Genomic DNA, 17,038 nt, shown 5'->3' on the forward strand with positions numbered 1-17,038 from the left:
CCTCAAAGAGCCTTGTCATTCTGGGTGTGGACACAGTGGCTAGATGTCCCCTGGCCAGAGATGGTTCCCTGGAAGCACTCTAAGTGCATGCTTATGTGGCCCTGCAGGGCATGCCCACCCTCCAGTCCCCCCGCTGCATTCCCCACTGAGTGTCCTCAGACACCGTCGCCCCCACCCACGCTTGGGTCAGACCTGGGCGCTGAGGGCCTGGATGTCGTGCTCGAAGGCACAGTGTCGGCGCTGCAGGGCCTCGGCGGCGTTGAGGTCCCGGCCGGTCCCATCGGGAAGCTGCTGCTGCTTGTGCTGCACGCGCGCCAGTGCTTGGCGCGCCCCGTGCAGGAAGCGCTGCAGCTCGTGTGCAGCCGCCAGCACCTGGCCCCGCGTGTCCAGCAGCTCCAGCAGGTCAGCCCAGGCCTCGTTGAGGCTGTCCTTCCACTCGGCCACCGTGGCCCGGGCGGCATGGCCCCCAGCGATGAGCCCGTTGGCCAGTGCATTGGCACCATCCACGCGCTCCTGGCCGATGGTGCTCGTGTCCCGCGAGAACTCGCGGAATTTGTCCCGGAGCATCTGGTGGAGGAAGCCATTGCCCGGACAGTGCTGTGAGGCTGGAGAGTGTGGTACCTACCTCGGGGGCGACGGGGGGCAAGTCCTTTCACACTGAGAACCCATTTCTTGCCCTGGGCCACTTCAGCAGGGCCAAGTTGGTGAGCAAAAGCAACTGGTTCCCACTGACCCTGTCTTTGACACACCCCCAGCCTCCAGCCCCCAGTAAAGGGGTGCTCAGAACCTTTAGTCTTCCGACAAGGGTACCCTAAGTACGGTCTATATTTCTGCACCAGTGAGGGTCCAAACCCCCACCCCCAAACCACGGAGGGGAACCTCATGCCCCCTATACTGCTGAGTTCTGTTGGAAAAGAGTGACTGGTCACTCTTCTCTTGCCCACGTCTATGTGCAGTCCTGCCTCCTCCTCTCTGCACAATTCTTTCAACAAAACACCTCGAAATTCAACGAACAGCATCTGCAGCCCCTGGTCTTGCACCCCTGCCCCTTGGGGCTCCATCCAGGATGAGGTGCTAGCCCTCACCCCGGAAGCCCACGTGTGGCCGCCGTCCTCCCCGCACTCACGGTCACGTGCTCGTAGTCCTGGCCCAGCTCGTGAGAGGCGGCCACCACCTCACGCTCCTGGATCCACTGCTCCAGGTCGTCCAGCTCCCGGCGCAGCTGGCACAGCCGGAGGTGCTCCTGCAGACGCTCCCGCCGCTCGCCCGCCAGCTCCTTCAGGCCGGCGTACAGCTTGTCCACCTGGGCTTGGCGGATCGACAGCCGGGTGCTGCGGGGCGTGGAGAGGACACACCGCTCTGACCCCCGGCCTAGGCCGCGGAGTCCTGGCCCTCTTGGCCCCCCAACGACTTGCCCCGTCCCGGTTCCCCAGCTTTCTAGATGGTTCTGTACACACACAGGTCAGAGGGCTCTGCAGTCTCCTGGCCTTCCTGAACCTGGCTGTCCCTCCCCCTCCCCCTACTCCCCACCCCTCCCCGCTGCAGCCCCCGGGACTGGCCCCCTTGCTGCCTGCTGGACTCACTTCTCTGGATGCTCGTGGTCAATCATGTCTTGGCTGCTGGCTGCCAGCTGGTGGATGGTCTGGGCATAGTCGGCCAGGGCTTGTTCCAATACCTGATGCTTCTTCACCTCCGCCTGGGCGCTCAGCTCGTCCTGAGGAAGGGGACAGGGGCAGCAGGGGTTAAGGGTCGGGGTGGGGGGTGGGGGGAAGACTCAGCCTGAGCTCTGTCCTGGCTCTCACCTTGGCCTTCTCCTGGCCCATCATGTGTAACTCCTGCTCGCCCATCCAGGCCTCAGCCTCTGCAGCATCGCGGTAGAACTGTTGAGCCCGCAGGGCCTCCTCCAGTCGCTTTCCTCGCAGCTCCAGCTCGTGGCCCAGGCGCTTCCACATTTCCTGGAGCTCCGCCAGCTCGGGGCCTGCTGCTGCCACGCCCAGAGTGCGCTGCCGCTCCGTCAGGTCCGCAATCCGGGGCTCGTGGCCCTGGATCTCCTTCTGCAGGGTCTGTCCACAGCAACAGAGGAGACGCTGAAAGGCTTGCTGAGGGAACCCCCTCACCCTACACTTACTCCACACAAGCCCCCCTTCACACTTCTGCTTCTCGTCCTCCCTGAGTCCTCTTCACTTCCCCTCTTTTCTGGCCCAAGGATGTGACGAAGGTGCCCCTTCAATCCTCAGGATCTACTACTAGGGGAACCCACCCTCCTGAGGCGAGGAAAGGAGACCCACTGAAGTCTCGGATTATGCCCAGCATCAGGGGCAGCCAGGGAAACTCCAGGTCTCAAGAAAACAAACTTTTCGGACTTCCCTGGTGGTCCAGTGGCTAAGCCTCAGTGCTCCTAATGCAGGGCGCCTGGGTTCAATCCCTGGTCAGGGAACTACATCCTACATACTGCAACTACGAGTTAAAAGATCCCTCGTGCTGCAACTAAGACCCCAGGGCAGCCAAACAAACAAACATTCAAGTCTGGGGAGGCTCTTGGGACCCCTTCTTTTGCCTTTAAGCTCTGCCTCACCTGGTTCTTCTTCATGAGGAGCTGGACACTGGGCAGGTCCTTGCCGTGTTCCATGGAGCTAGCCATGGGTAGCCGCTCCGTCACCCACAACTGGATGAGAAAGAGGAGGGGTCCGTGGAGGTCCGGAGGGCAAAGTAAGAGCCAGGGGTTGGCTGGGAAGGGGTTCCCGGTGGAACGTTTTCCAGGGCTCTGGTTCTGGGGGCAAGGGGCCTAGAGGGTATCCCTGGGTGTTGCCAGAGGGTTGACTTCCAATGCCCAAGGGAAGAGACAACAGAGCCCTGCTGGCATCCACCCCCAGCACCCAGGAAGGAGACAGAAAGCCAAAGGCCGGGGGCCATTTACCCCGATGCAGACTCTAACCCTGTCCCAGGTCCCAGAGACTCACGATCTCATCCTCCACGTCCCGGTGGAACTGGTGCTGCTCGCGGGAGGCCTGCAGGCGCCGGCAGCGCTCCTCCATGGGCTGGCACAAGGCCCTGAACTTCTCCTCCACTGCCCTCGAGGTCCTCTCCACCTCCCCCGCACCCTGGTCTTCCTGGGCCAGCGCTTTTGCCTGCGCCTGGATCGCCTCCACCTCCTTCTCTCGAACAGCCATCTCCCTTTCCAGCATCTGCCAACCGGAAGAGGAAGCAGATGTTAGCACCGTGCTTCCACCTTCAAAGTCAGCAGAGACACTAGTCTATATCAAGCTGATCATGAATTCTTATCCATACAGCTCAACCCAGGGAGAGTATCTCTTCCTCGCCTACATCAATGGATCTCAAACTTCAATATATCTAAGAATCCAGGGGGTGTGCTATCTGTGCCAGTAATCAACTTATGGTCTCTTGGTCTTCTCCAATCCATCTCAGTTTCAAGTACACCTTTGCCCATTTTGAGTCTTGGAACCTGACCCTGTAAAGACTTTTCCTTGGTCCGCTGGTGCAATACTAGGACTTGTCCACAGAGGGCGCTGGAGGGACACCACTATGAAAAGGCGAGGCATGGGCTTCTATTTATGGTTCCAGCCTGTTTTTCTTCTAGCTCCTATAGGAGACGTGGTGGCTCTTACCCTACACCAAGTTTTGCTGGCATCCCAGTGCCATGCCGTCCAGCCTTGGCCTGCCAGCTTCAGACCTCTCTGGTTTGTGATACCCCAGCAAATTTCTATGCCATCCAGCAGGCCTGTGCCTTCTCTAACAAGGTCTGAAACTCAGCCTTGGGGTAGGGAGAGGGCATCTCAGTCCTTCCTGGGGACCCCCTCCCCAGTCCTAGGGACCTAACTCTTCCCTACATTTGCTATTCCTGTATTCATTAGAGCAGGGGTCAGCAAACCCTGTCCCTTGCCTGTTTTTGTAAATAAAGTTTTATTGGCACACACCACACTATTCTTTCTTACACATCACCTGTGGCTGCTTTTACCCTACAAAGGACAGAGTTGAACAGTTACAACAGAGACCGTTGCTGTTGTTAAATCACTAAGTCATGTCTGACTCTTTGCAACCCCATGGACTGCAGCACGCCAGGCTTCCCTGTCCTTCACCATCTCCGGGGTTTGCTCAAGTTCATGTCCACTGAGTCGGTGATGCCATCTAACCATCTCATCCGACAGAGACTATATGACCCTTAAAACTCAAAATACTGGATTTGTTTGGATTTTTCCACAACATCTTAGAGAAAGCGGGATGAACTTTTTGGCTAACCCAATATCATTTGGCCATTTACAGAAAAGTTTTTTTCTGATCCTTGCTTTGGAGTACTTTTTACCCCATTGGGAGGTAACCGCCTTTTATTAATTAAGAGTTCTTTCCCCTAAAATTTCCTTGTTCAAGTTAGAATGTGCTGTCCATCTCCCAACTTTACTCTGACTGACACACATTCCTAGAGATTCCAACACTGGTGACCCATGGAAATTGCTTTGAGAGATGCCAGTTAAGACGTCTGTGAGGCCTGGGCACGGCCTCGTGAGTCTCAGAGCTGCTGACTCCCATCTCCTCATTTCCCGCTCACCAGCCCCACCAAAGGCCCGCGGCGTACCTGCTGCTTCTTGAGCAGGATGTTGACGCTGGTGAGGTCCTTGCCGTAGTCGTCCGAGTGCAGCTGGGCCTGCAAGCTCTCCAGCCAGCTCTCCAGGGCGGAGCAGCTCTGGGCAAACAGCTCAGCTCGGTTGGCATCAAAGAGGCTGCGGGCTTTGGCCTGGGTGGTGGTCTCCAGCTCGTCCCAGCGCCGGTGCAGGTCCTCCAGCTTCTCCCACACCAGAGCTTTCAGCTCAGGCTTTTCCAGAGTCAGCTCCCGCCCTTCCTGGGTGTGCGACAAGGAAGGGGTCAGTGTCAGAATTAAATGCCACTGGACTTCACGGGCCAGTAGCAGAACGAGATCCAAAGGACAGCAGAGACCTGAAGTGAAGGCAACCACACCAAGTTCTCGGGTGTTCTCCAAGCTTCCTGAACTTCTCTGCCCTCGCTGCTGAGTAAACCCTCCAGGCTTCTTCAAGGTCAGAACTTATCTTGGTTCAGAGGCCATTGCACTCTCTCCTTATTGTGAGTTCTGGTGTCTCGTGGTGCTTGTGGTACCCAGGGGCACACTGCACACGGTCACACGTCACTGGCCATCATTTCACGTTTCTCAGCTCATCCCTCTTCACCGAGCGAGTCTCGCCTGGTTTCCCCACTCCCATCCTTTCTGCGTGGGGACTCTGGTTTCTGGGACGGTGAGGCCAGCATGGTGTGGTCTGCATGCCAGGTGGCCTGGATATGCCAAGGAGTTACTGCCCCCTGAAGCGGCCCTCAACCAGTGACAGGAAATTAGTGGATGAATACTGGGCGTGCTTGCTTTGGCGGGGATAACTATGTCTGTTCCACATGGTCTCCCAGGTGTCCCATGACGACTGAGCGCCAGGTGCCCCCTGGGTCACCGGCATGGTAGTGGACCCTTCGCTGACCGCCTTCCCTTCTCCACCTCGTCTCCCCACCCCCTACTGGCTCCCCTGGATCACCTCCCATGGAAGCGGCTTGCGATGGAAGCCTTGCTACTAGGTAAACAGAACCGAGACACTGCCTTCAGGCCGTTTTCCATATGCTGCCAGGACGAAGAGCGCCAGAGCCAAGCTCAGCTGGGTAACTTCACACACCCTCTTGTGCAGTCCTTATGTGGTGATCCGGGTTTTTCATGTCCCAGCCCACTTTCACCCCCATAGCCCCTTCACACATCCTGTGCTCCTGCCAAAAGGACTTGCATCCTTGCCCCCATACAGGTGCCCCATGTCCACACCCCTGGTTTCCCGTTTCTCTACCAAGAAACATCTTTCCCCCAACATCTCTGCCTGTACAAATTCTACCCATCCTTCATGAACTTCCCTGCAGGCTCCTGCTTCCAGGATCCCCACATCTCCTCTCTCCTTAGCTTATTGGGCTCTCTCTGATTACATTCCTCATGTTCTGCTTTGGGCTGAATTTGGCAGTTTATGTGCATGTCTCAGATCCTGGCTCCAGCGTCATCCCTTGAGGGTGGAGCACGCAGTGGAATCACCTTTGTTCCCCATTCAGCGCGAACACCAGGCCTTGCACCAGGCCTAGCACCGAGTAAATATTTGCCGAACAAATGAAGAAACCAGATCCACACTGGTCTCCTCCTCTTCCCAACCGTCACGCCCTTGAGGGAAGGAAAGAGTCTTTTTATGTACCTTGCAGTACCTAGCAGAGCACTGAGCACACAGGATGTTGTCCAGGAATACTCACTGAGTGGAAATTAAGTTTTACCTGTGCTCAGCTCTTGAAGAAGAGCTGGGTATGGAGACCAAGTGCCAGGAAAGCAAGACTCTAAAGCACCGTTGACAAACTGCGGCCCAAGGGCCAAATCTGGCCCACCACTTGTCTTTATAAATAAAGTTTTATTGGAACTCAGCCGCGCTCATTCATCTATGTATTCTCTTTGGCTGCTTTGTGACACTGGCAGAGTCAAGTAGTTGCAGCAGAAACTGTGTGGCCCATACAACCTAAAATATTTACTTCCTGCCCCTTTTACAGAAGTTTGCTGACTCTGTTGAAGAGTATCATCCTCTTCTGGACCAAGAATAGATATCATGCTGACCCAAAGCTGCAGGCCGCATGTGTGCTAAGTTGCATAGTAGTGTCTGACTCGTTGTGATCCTATGGACCACAGGCCATCCATTGTCCATGGGATTCTCCAGGCAAGACTACTGGAGGGGGTTGCTGTGCCCTCCTCCAGGGGATCTTCCTGACCCAGGGATGGAACCTGTGTCTCTCACGTCTCTTGCATTGGCAGGCAATTCTTTACTACTAGTGCCACCTGGGAAGCCCAAGCTGCAGGCTGGCTCCCTGCTGATTTGTCCTTTTTCAAAGTTTTGGAGTCACTGGCCCATAGGCCTAAGACATTTGTCCTCTAGACCTTGGAGGTTTGGCTTCTAGGGCTCCATGATCTCTAAGCCTGATCCTGAAGCCGGGACCCTCCCCTGCACAGAGGCTGGGATGCTGACGGCAAGAGGCCCCGGACGCTCCCTTCTTGCTGCTGCCGTCCCCTCGCTCACCTTGTCCACCTTGTCCAGCCAGTCTTTGTTGGCGGCCAGCTCGGCCATGAACGCCTGGTGCTTCTGCCACTTGGTGTGCAGGTTGCGGGCCTCATCATAGGACACGTCCTGCGCCGTCAGCATCTTCTCATCAATCCAGAGCTTCAGCTGGACAGGGTGGCGAGCGGGGATGGAGGAGGGCAGAGAGCATTTCAGAGGGAGGGTAGCGTGAGGCTAGAAGGGGCAAGGGTGCATCGGGGGAGCTGGGGGACGCGGGGAGAAGCCAGGCAGGGGTTCACTTGCTCAGCTGACACTGCAGGGGCCTTATTCTAGGCTCAGAGAGTGAGAGTGCTGTGGGAAAGGGGTGGCCAGGCAGTGTCAGAGGTGATGCGGGGGCAGGGAGCTTCACCTCGTGACAGTCTTGTAAGAAGTGCTGCTGCTCTCGGTTGTCCCGAAGACGGCCCAAAAGCTGCTGCACTGCTTCTTGATTCTTCTTGTGTCTGTAATGACAGGCCTTTGTGGAGCCCTTGAACTTGCTCTGAAAGGGTTACGACCCTCTAATTCAGCAGTCCCCAACCTTTTTTGGCACCAGGGATTGTTTTTGTGAAAGACAATTTTTTTCCATGGGCCAGGGTGGGTGCGGGGGATGGTTTGGGAATGATTTAAACACGTTACATTTACTCTGCACTTTATTTCTATTATTATTGCATTGCTGCACCTCAGATCATCAGGCATCAGATCCTGGAGGTTGGGAACCCCTGTTCTATCTAACCTAGATGCTTTTGGTCCTCCTCCTATGGGGACAATACCTTCCAGGAGAACCACGTGACAACCCAGGAATCCTGAGGTCCAGTGTCTGGCTACCTTAGGGGCTTCATTTCACCCCAGTGTCAGGGAGGCAGAACTTCTCCACCCAGAAGCTCTGCAACCACTTGGTTCCTCCTTCTCTAGGTTTGGTCAGCTCCTGACCCCCGTCTGTGGATCTGAGTGCCGTGTTCATCCCGTTTTCACCTGGTTCCCTTTAGGGCCCCCCACCTGCCCACCGTCCTCACGGTACCTCCTCTCCACCGAGTCTGCCTTCTCCTGGATCTTCTCTGCATGGACGTTGCCTTCTGACACCAGCTGGCGTCCGGCTTCCAGAAGACCACGGATCCGCTCACCGTTTGCCTCCATGGTGCTCATGAAGTCTTCCAGTTTTTTAATGGTGGCATCGGCTGCCTGGAGGGTCCCTGGCATCTCCGTGTGAGACAAGACATATTCCTGTGGGAGGGGAGACACTGAGCTCACTGCCCAGCTTCCCAGAAGGAATCTTCGAAGGGCGGCCATCTGAGACATGGACGCTGCCCAGGGTGGGACAGGAGACTCTGGCTCAGAGACAGAGGGATGGTACTGACTATGTGGAAATCTCAGGTTAAAAGGGAGCTGGGCTGGAGTGCCTTCAATGCTCCAAATCCTGCCCCATCTTATTTATAGCTGCTGTTTACATTTCCTTAATAGTTATGACAAGCTAGGTTTTCTATTTCTTCTTATGTCAGTTTGGTCAAGTTACATTTACATCTCTCTTTTTTTTTTTCATTCCTTTTTTTTTTGGTGGGGGCCACGCCTCATGGCATGTGGAACTTTCCTGACCAAAGATCAAACCTGTGCCCCTTGCAGCAAAAGTGCAGAGTCTTAACCACTGAGCTGCCAGGGAAGTCCCTCACCCTTTTGGCTGTGTTCCCCCTGCTCATCCTGTTTGCTCAGCTATTCCACCTGCTGCCATTTCTCTCCCCATCCATCAGTCCCTCACATTCCCCTGACCCACTTCTTCCTGGTTCGGACGCTGCCCCCCGGACTCTTACCTGACTGCTGAGTACGCCTTCGGCCTGGCGAGCATCCCGCAAGAAGCCCTGGAAACCATGGGCCTGGGCCAGGCGGCCTTGCCGGCTCTCCCACATGCGGCCCAGCTCCTCCCAGCCAGTTCCCAGTGCTTCCAGTCGCTGCCGCAGGAAGAGGCACTGGGGATCAGCCTGGTCCCGGGTCACCTCCTCACCCACAGCCCGCAGCTGGCTGTACTCGCTCCGGGCCCGTTCCACCTCTCCCCGCAGGGCTGCGTGTTGGGCTAGGAGGGCCTCGGCTTCAGGCAGGGTGGCAGGTCCTTCTTCAGAGGCCACGGAGGTCTGCGTGCGGCCAAGCCAGGCCTGGAAGTCATCCAAGCTGCGCAGGAAGTCCTGCAGCCGCCGCGCCTCGCCCAGCGACTCCTCTCGCCGCCGCATGGTGGCCCTGAGGTCCTCCCAGCCGGCCTGCACCTCTCCAAGCCGGGCGTTGATGGCAGGGGCTTGGGCAGGGTGGCCAGCAGCCAGGGCATTTGCCTCTCGGGTCAGTTCGCCCACCCGCGCGGCGATGGCCTCCAGGTCCCGCTCAGTGCCAGCCAGCTTGCGCTGCAGCGCCAGCACGCCAGCCAGGTCATTACCCAGGCCCTGGGTGGACTCGATGACCTTGGTCTTTTCTCTCATCCAAGCCTGTGTCTCCGTGCACTCTAGGTGGTAGTTCTGGATGCTCAGGGCTGACGTCAGGGCTGCCTTCTTGCCGTCCGCCAGAGACCGAAACTGCTGCCACCTGAGGGCCGAGGGGGTGTCTGGAGTTGCTCAGCTTCCCTGCCCTTTCCAGGTATATTCTGCAGCCTCTTCCTGCTTCTCTCTCCCTTGATTTATGCTACCACCTGCTGTTTGCAGAGGCTGCTCCCCACTCGTCTGCCCTCAACTCCTTGTCTGCCCCCAGTCCAGGCCCAAGCCTCTTCAAACGACCTTTTTTTGGTGTTGCTGTTTAATCGCTGTCATGTCTGGCTCTTTGTGACGCTATGGACTGTATAGCCTGCCAGGCTCCCCAGCCCATGGGACTTCCCAGGCAAGAATACCAGAGTGGGTTGCCATTTCCTTCTCCAGGGGATCTTCCTGACCCAGGGATCGAACCTGCATCTCCTGCATTGGCAGGTGAATTCTTTACCACTGAGCTGCCAGGGAAGCCCCAGGCAACCTTTAACCCATTTCCATCTCTTTCATCACCAGCCCCCTTCCCCTGGACATATTCCAGATGGCTTTCTCTCCTCGTCTTTAGCCTGTCTTTAGCCTCCATCTCATCCCTACCGACTCCCTTCCGGCTGCCATCCTGTCTGCTGCGTGCTTTCTCACCCCACCTGTGGTTGAGCTGCTTCTGGGTGTTGACAATGCTGTCCTTCCCTGGCGGGTTGGCCTTCAGCAACTGTTCTGCGATGTCATTCACGGCAGTAATTCGTGCAGCAAGTGCGTTCATTTCGGGCTCCAGGGTCTCAAACCTGATGGGTGGAAGAGCTGGAGGTGAGCGGCAGGAGGCAGCGGTGCACTGGGCCACCTCCCTTAGGTGCCCAAGAGAACTCCTCTCTGTCAACATGAGGCTTATGTATAGGGGCCTCTGCATCTCTTCCCTACATGGTTCACAGCATCTGTGGATCAAGGGGGAGCCCCCCACTCCCGCTAATCAACTAGAAAAACTGTCACCTCTAGAGCTGCTCAAAAACGTGGTGAAAATTAAAGGTCAGGAACAGCTGGACAACAAGTCAAACTAATCCCTAGCAGCGGACCTCACCCTTCAGCACAAGCTCCCTTATTCCTCCTGGGACTTACCCCTTAGCTGCCTACGTGGGTCCCACCTTACTAATATGTGTTAAAAGATGAACTGATCATGGCATCCGGTCCCATCACTTCATGGGAAATAGATGGGGAAACAGTGGAAACAGTGTCAGACTTTATTTTTTTGGGGCTCCAAAATCACTGCAGATGGTGACTGTAGCCATGAAATTAAAAGACGCTTACTCCTTGGAAGAAAAGTTATGACCAACCTAGATAGCATATTCCAAAACAGAGACATTACTTTGCCAACAGAGGTCCATCTAGTCAAGGCTATGGTTTTTCCTGTGGTCATGTATGGATGTGAGAGTTGGACTGTGAAGAAAGCTGAGCACCTAAGAATTGATGCTTTTGAACTGTGGTGTTGGAGAAGACTCTTGAGAGTCCCTTGGACTGCAAGGAGATCCAACCAGTCCATTCTGAAGATCAGCCCTGGGATTTCTTTCGAAGGAATGATGCTAAAGCTGAAACTCCAGTACTTTGGCCACCTCATGAGAAGAGTTGACACATTGGAAAAGACCCTGATGCTGGGAGGGATTGGGGGCAGGAGGAGAAGGGGACGACAGAGGATGAGATGGCTGGATGGCATCACTGACTCGTTGGACGTGAGTCTGGGTGAACTCCTGGAGTTGGTGATGGACAGGGAGGCCTGGCGTGCTGCGATTCATGGGGTCGCAAAGAGTTGGACACGACTGAGCAACTGAACCGAACCGAACCGAGGACTAAAAAAATTTAAGTGATAAGTAAGTGAAGCATATCTTTCCCCAGAAACATTTCATATTTTCCTAGAGCAGATTCTGCAAATGGGTCAGACAGTAAATATTTTGGGGCTTTCCTGGTGGCTCAGATGGTAAGGAATCTGCCTGCAATGCGAGAGACCCAGTTTTGATCCCTGGGTCAGGAAGTAAATATTTTAGGTTTGGTGAACCATTTGATCTTTCTCACATGTATTCAGCCAGGCTGTTTTAATGCTAAGGCATCCTTAATGCATCCTTTAATGCTAAGGGATGATATGTAAATGAATGGGTATAGCCATGTTCTGATAAAGCTTTATTTATAAAAACAGGCTGAGGCTCAATTTGACACAGGGGTGGTACTTTCCTGACTCCTGTCATGGGATATCTTGAAAACAAGAAAAAAAATCTTTCATTATATTTTAAAAACCACCAAAAAATCTGACTACAGTTTGAGTAGTAGATGACATCACGGAATTCCTAATTTTGTTTTATCTGATAATGGTATTGTGGGTGGTTCTATGAGAAAAACATGCTTTCTAAATTTTAAGATTTCTTATTCTGTAAATAAAGCTACTTTATGAGAGACTAATCCGTGTCTCTGTCTAAAAGGCTTATAACTTCAAAGGCTTAGCTATTTTAAGTCTGCACAGACAGTGATAAAACAATTTACTCATATCACAAACTTCTATGTTCCTGGAAAGTACAGGGGTGAAATGTTCCCATTGGGGATTTGCTTTTGAAAAGGAAAATCAGTCTAACAGAGCATGATGCTGATGATTATTGAATCTGGCTGAGTCTGTTGAATAAGGTTTCTATTTCTGAGTATGTTTAACATTTTTCATTAAAACCAAAAACAGACGCCTGCTAAGACTCAAAGTAGGGTAGCAGGAGCAGGCGGGTTATGGCGGGACCTCACCCCACATGCTGGCTCCCAGCTCACAAGGCCAGTCTGGAGGCGGGGGTGGGGGGCGGGGGGCAGGGGCCAGGGCGCCTACCTCTGCTGCACGACCTCCAGGTCCTCCAGGCGCTCAGGCAGGGCGAGCCCGTTGAGCCACTGCTCCTTCTCCTCCACCCAGAGCCCGCAGGCCCCGGCCTCGCTGAGCATGGTGTAGAGCGCCAGGGCGGCCTCCAGGGCGCGGGCACGCTCGCCCGCCCGGGCCCGCAGCTCCTCGTAGTGCCGCTGCAGGGCGGGCACGCGGCCCTGCACCTCGGGCGCGCGGCTCAGCGCGAGGGGCAGGGCGGCCGCCTGCTCCCTCAGTGCGTCCAGCGTGGGCCGGTGGCCCCGGATCTCTTCCTCCAGGGCCCGGTGCTGCCGGGCCAGGGCCTGCGTGGAGAACTCGTCGTGCCCCAGCTCAGGGCTGGACACCAGGCGTAGCGCGTCCACCAGCCAGGCCTCCATGTCGTTGGCGTCCGCCTGGAACTGGTAGAGGCTGGCGGCCTGGGCGAGCCGCTGGGCCCGCTCCTCCGCCAGGGCTTCCAGCCGCTCCCACTGGGCTTGGAGCTCGGCGGTGCGGGCGGCTGCCTGGCCGGCCCCAGGGTGGCCCTCAGCCACTAACTGCTGGCCCTGCTCCAGGGTGAGCTTCAGGGGCCCCAGGCGGCCGCTCATCTCGCCCCGCAGGGCGGTGTGCTTGTTGAGCAGGCGGAGGACGCCGGTCAGGTCCCGGCCGGTTTCTGCCGAGGCCAGGAGGTGCTGCTGTTCCCGCACCCAGGCCTCGGCCTCGCCCACCTCCCAGAGGAAGCGCCAGAGCCGCCGGGACTCTTCCAGCCGGGCCCTGCGAGCCGCTGCCAGTTCGCACAGCGACTCATAGCTCTTCTCCAGGGCAGCCACCCGCTCCGACACCAGCTGGGGGTCACAGGGTTTGTACTCTGCAAAGGTCACACCAGAGGGCCAAGAGCTGTGGCCCAGCCCTCCGCCTCTTGTGTGTGCCCCCCAGTTCTAACCCCCTCACCCCACACTTCTCACTCTGCCACCCACCAACCACCCATCGCCTTTCCTGTCCCCAGGTTCTTCCCGTCTTGCTGCTTCGGCTCTTACTGTCCTCCTTCCAGCCCCTCCCTTTCCCAGTCCCTTCCCCCGCTGTCACCTTTCCCGGGGTCGCAGAAGCGCAGCGCAGAGGCGCTGACCGCCCGCACCCTCTCGGCCTGCACGGCGATGTCGGCTTCCACCAGCTCGTGCAGCTGCAGCAGGTCCTCCACTCCCGTCAGGTGTTTGCCCAGGTCCTGGGACTGCAGCCGGCCCTGTGGGGCACGCCGGGCATGTCGATGCCCGTCTGAGAGCTGCACAGTTCCCTCTGAGCCGAGGCTCTTGCCCCGCCCCACGCACGAACGCGTGCGCGCGCACACACACACACACACACACACCCCTCGCCCTGTCTTCCAAGGATCAACCACACAACCTGACTCTATGGGCAGCTCCACTTGATCGCACCCACGTGAGCAAGCCTGCTTCCGTCCATCCGTCAGCCTTCACTCACACACATAGGGACCCCTGAGCTCTGTCCTGGCACCCTGGCCTCTGCACTCAACTCCCCTCCTGCGGAACGACTTTCTTACTAAATCCTGCTCTAGGAATCTCTGCGCTGACTCATTTTCTCAGCCCCAGAATTATCCCCGCCCTCCTATGGTCGCGGCTCAATCCCCAGCCCCCCAGAGAACGTCATTGTCTCTCCTGGCCTATCCGCGTCCCCATCTCTCGCCTGGATCACTGCAACAGCCTCGGACTGGTCTCTCAGCTCCCACTCTGGCTGCCCACAGCCCTTCTTCAAATAGCAGCCAAAGTGACATTTTAAAAAAATGTGAAAATGCAGAATCATGTCTCTCCCCCTTTTCAAAACCTTCTAAGCACCTTCAGTGCTCCACGTTACTCTGAGTAACACCCAAACTCCTTGACCAGGCCTGTGTGCCTTAAGTGAGCTGGCTACTTCCTCTCTGACCTTATCCCCTGTGCCCCCCCCCGCCCCCGGTGCCTGTTCTTACTGTCCCCGCGGGCCTCCCTTCTCATTGGAATGTGCCACACATGAGCAGGCCCAGGGCCTTTCTGTTCCTTTGGCCTGGAACATTCTTTCCTCAGAGCTCCACTCTGCTCTCAGCATAAAAGGCATTTTTCAGGGAGGCCTTCCTGGACCACTCCATCACGTGGCCTGTTGCTGTTTCCTCATAGGTTTCACACCCAGCTGCTATATTGTTTATGGACGGGCCAAGGGTTTTATCATCAGTCTCCTCCCCCTGGAACGTGAGCCCCACGAGGACAGGGAGCAGTCTGCTTATCTGAACCGAGGACAGGGCCCCAAACTGGTGTACACTCTGCAAAGACCTGGCTGAGCAGCTGAGGGAACCTGCTCATCGCCACCCCCCAGCACGGTCCCGACCATCTCGGCCCGACCGCAGCATCTGCGGGTACCTTCATCTCTTCCATCCAGTCCATGAGGTAGAGCAGGTCCTGGAACACCTTCTGCAGCTCCAGGTTGAGGAGGAGCCGCTCCCGCCGGGCGGCCACCATCTGCCGCAGGAAGTCCCAGAGCCGCGATACGTTGTGCTGCCGCGCGGCGATGCGCTTGATGTCGTGGTAGCGCTCAGCGGCCAGCTCTGCGGCCACGGCGTCCACCGCCTGCACCCGGCCGCTGTAGGCCACGATGTCCGTCTCGATGGCTTCGTGCTTCCGCACCGCTGCCTCCACGGCGGCCAGCTCCAGGCCGAAGTTGTCCTGGGGCGGGGCAGGGAGGGAGGTCTGGGGGCTGGGGGCCACCGCTCTGCTCACCCCCTGCCCGCCCTAGAGCACTTCTGCTGCAAGACGCCAGCTCCAGGGGGTGGTTCTAGGCGTCCCATCTGTCCCACCCCGTCCTGGCTCATCAGCCCTATTCCCGTTCAAGCCTCCAGTTCCCGGGTTCTTGGTCTGCTCATCTGAGCCATGGAGTTCTTGTTTCATTAGCTCCCCACGCGGCAGGGTTCCTTATCCACCTCTGTCTCTCTAACTCCCCGTGTCTCCAGACCTGCCTGGGTGGGCCAGGAGCCCCCTGCGTCCTACCTGGGACACCAAGCGCTGGTTCTCACTGAGCCAGGTCTCCCGCATGGCAGCCTTGCGGTCGAAGCGGGCGGCCAGCTGCTCCAGCTTCTCCTGGCGGATGAGCTCTGTGCGCAGGGCTAGCTCGCGCTCGTGCTCGGCTTTCTCGAGCCGCTCCCAGGCCTGCAAGGTGGAGACCGTGGAGACCAGGTTAGCGCCCAGGAACCAGGGCTCAGGAAGTGAGGGTGGGGAGGGCTGAGGGGGATTGGGGGTGGTGCGCAGGGTGGGTCCCAGGGCAGCTCGGTCTAGTGGGTCTGTGGAATGCGATCAGATGCCTGTGCAGGGAAGTGTGAGGAGCCGGGCAGGTGGTGGCTGTGCCACAGAACCACGTGAGAAACACGTCTGCTGGGGACAGAGATGGGAGGGGCGTGGGGACGAGTGGAAATCGCTGGACTTGTCTGCGGTGGTGGGACTGGGGGGTGAAGTCTGTTAACTTCTGTTAATCTTACGTTGTTTGTGAAAAAAAAAAATGAAATAAAAGTAGGGCCAGAGATCTGGGGACATGCTGAGCAAGATAAGGGGCTGGGATCTAATTTTTGTAGAGAGACAGATGGAGGCAGAGGGGAGGACATGCGGGACTGGGAGAGGTCATGGGAGTCCATGACCACGGGAGTTCCATGGGGGGCAGCCGGGCTGAGGGTTCAGGCGGGGACAGGAGGGGCTGTGGCTGAGGGTGGGTCGACCGGGACACAGAAGGGAGGCTGTGGACCTTGTTGATGTCGGAGATGAGCCGGCCCTCGCGGGGCGTGTAGACCTTCTGGTTGTTGGCCCGCAGCTTGCTCTGGATGGTGAAGAGCAGCACTTCCAAGTTGCCTTTCTCGGTGAACCTGAGGCAGGAGGCCGAGTCGGGTCAGAGGCAAAGCCCTTGAGGGGCCTGGGGTCTCATGATGTTTCAAAATGAAGTGTCTCGTGTTGCTTTTCTTCTCGGAAAAGCTTTGTGGGAAAGCCAGAAAATCCTGGCAAAATCCTCGTTTAAAAAGAACCTAATTTTATTTATTATTTTTTAAGGATTTACTTTAATTAACTGATTGGACCGTGCTGGACTCCAGTTCTTTAGCTGCAGTATTCGAACTCTTAGTTGTGGCATCTGGGATCCAGTTCCCTGACCAGGGATAGAACCAGGCCCCCAGCATTGGGACTGCGAAGTCCTAGGACCACCAGGGAAGTCCCAAGAACCTAATTTTGAAACAACTGAAAACTACACAGACGCAAGCACCGTCCCCCTGGGCAGGCGAGTCTGCAGACGGGATCATATGAGAACCATGACTAACATTTGTTGAGGACTCGCTCGCTGACCGCCAGGCCCTGCTTTCAGGGCTTTGCATACATTAACTCTTAGCTCTCACTACATGCTCCCATAACCCTCATTTTCCCGATGAGAAAACCGAGGCACAGGCAGGCTAAATAAGATGCCCAATGCTCACCAGGGCTAGATGGCAGAGCTAAGATTTGAACTCAGGTACTCTGAACCTTGGTCGCTTAACCCTTTGCTCTCTGCTGTCTTCTATTATGTTCCAT

The 17,038-nt window shown here is 56.6% G+C and overlaps 1 protein-coding gene and 1 non-coding gene across 5 annotated transcripts in view; both read right to left on the reverse strand.

Annotated features, from left to right (window-relative positions):
• SPTBN2 (spectrin beta, non-erythrocytic 2) overlaps window positions 1-17,038 on the reverse strand; it is a 41,497-nt gene that overhangs the window by 5,684 nt on the left and 18,775 nt on the right. For all 4 annotated transcript variants that reach the window (XM_059883101.1, XM_059883102.1, XM_059883100.1 and 1 more), the window contains 17 exons: window positions 16,230-16,347; window positions 15,485-15,643; window positions 14,861-15,163; window positions 13,545-13,698; window positions 12,456-13,326; window positions 10,255-10,392; window positions 8,921-9,677; window positions 8,137-8,339; window positions 7,489-7,579; window positions 7,101-7,247; window positions 4,592-4,855; window positions 2,961-3,185; window positions 2,576-2,665; window positions 1,803-2,063; window positions 1,584-1,714; window positions 1,127-1,331; window positions 193-567 (listed from right to left, as the gene is read on the reverse strand). In XM_059883101.1, coding sequence (XP_059739084.1) covers window positions 193-567; window positions 1,127-1,331; window positions 1,584-1,714; window positions 1,803-2,063; window positions 2,576-2,665; window positions 2,961-3,185; window positions 4,592-4,855; window positions 7,101-7,247; window positions 7,489-7,579; window positions 8,137-8,339; window positions 8,921-9,677; window positions 10,255-10,392; window positions 12,456-13,326; window positions 13,545-13,698; window positions 14,861-15,163; window positions 15,485-15,643; window positions 16,230-16,347 — 4,492 coding nt within the window. The remainder of the gene's footprint in view (window positions 1-192; window positions 568-1,126; window positions 1,332-1,583; window positions 1,715-1,802; window positions 2,064-2,575; window positions 2,666-2,960; window positions 3,186-4,591; window positions 4,856-7,100; window positions 7,248-7,488; window positions 7,580-8,136; window positions 8,340-8,920; window positions 9,678-10,254; window positions 10,393-12,455; window positions 13,327-13,544; window positions 13,699-14,860; window positions 15,164-15,484; window positions 15,644-16,229; window positions 16,348-17,038) is intronic.
• On the reverse strand, window positions 3,185-3,244 carry MIR7864 (microRNA mir-7864). The gene has a single exon (NR_107854.1). It is a non-coding gene; the product is annotated as a microRNA mir-7864 (primary transcript).

The sequence above is a fragment of the Bos taurus genome, chromosome 29, assembly GCF_002263795.3.
Source record: "Bos taurus isolate L1 Dominette 01449 registration number 42190680 breed Hereford chromosome 29, ARS-UCD2.0, whole genome shotgun sequence".
Lineage (NCBI taxonomy): Eukaryota > Metazoa > Chordata > Mammalia > Artiodactyla > Bovidae > Bos > Bos taurus.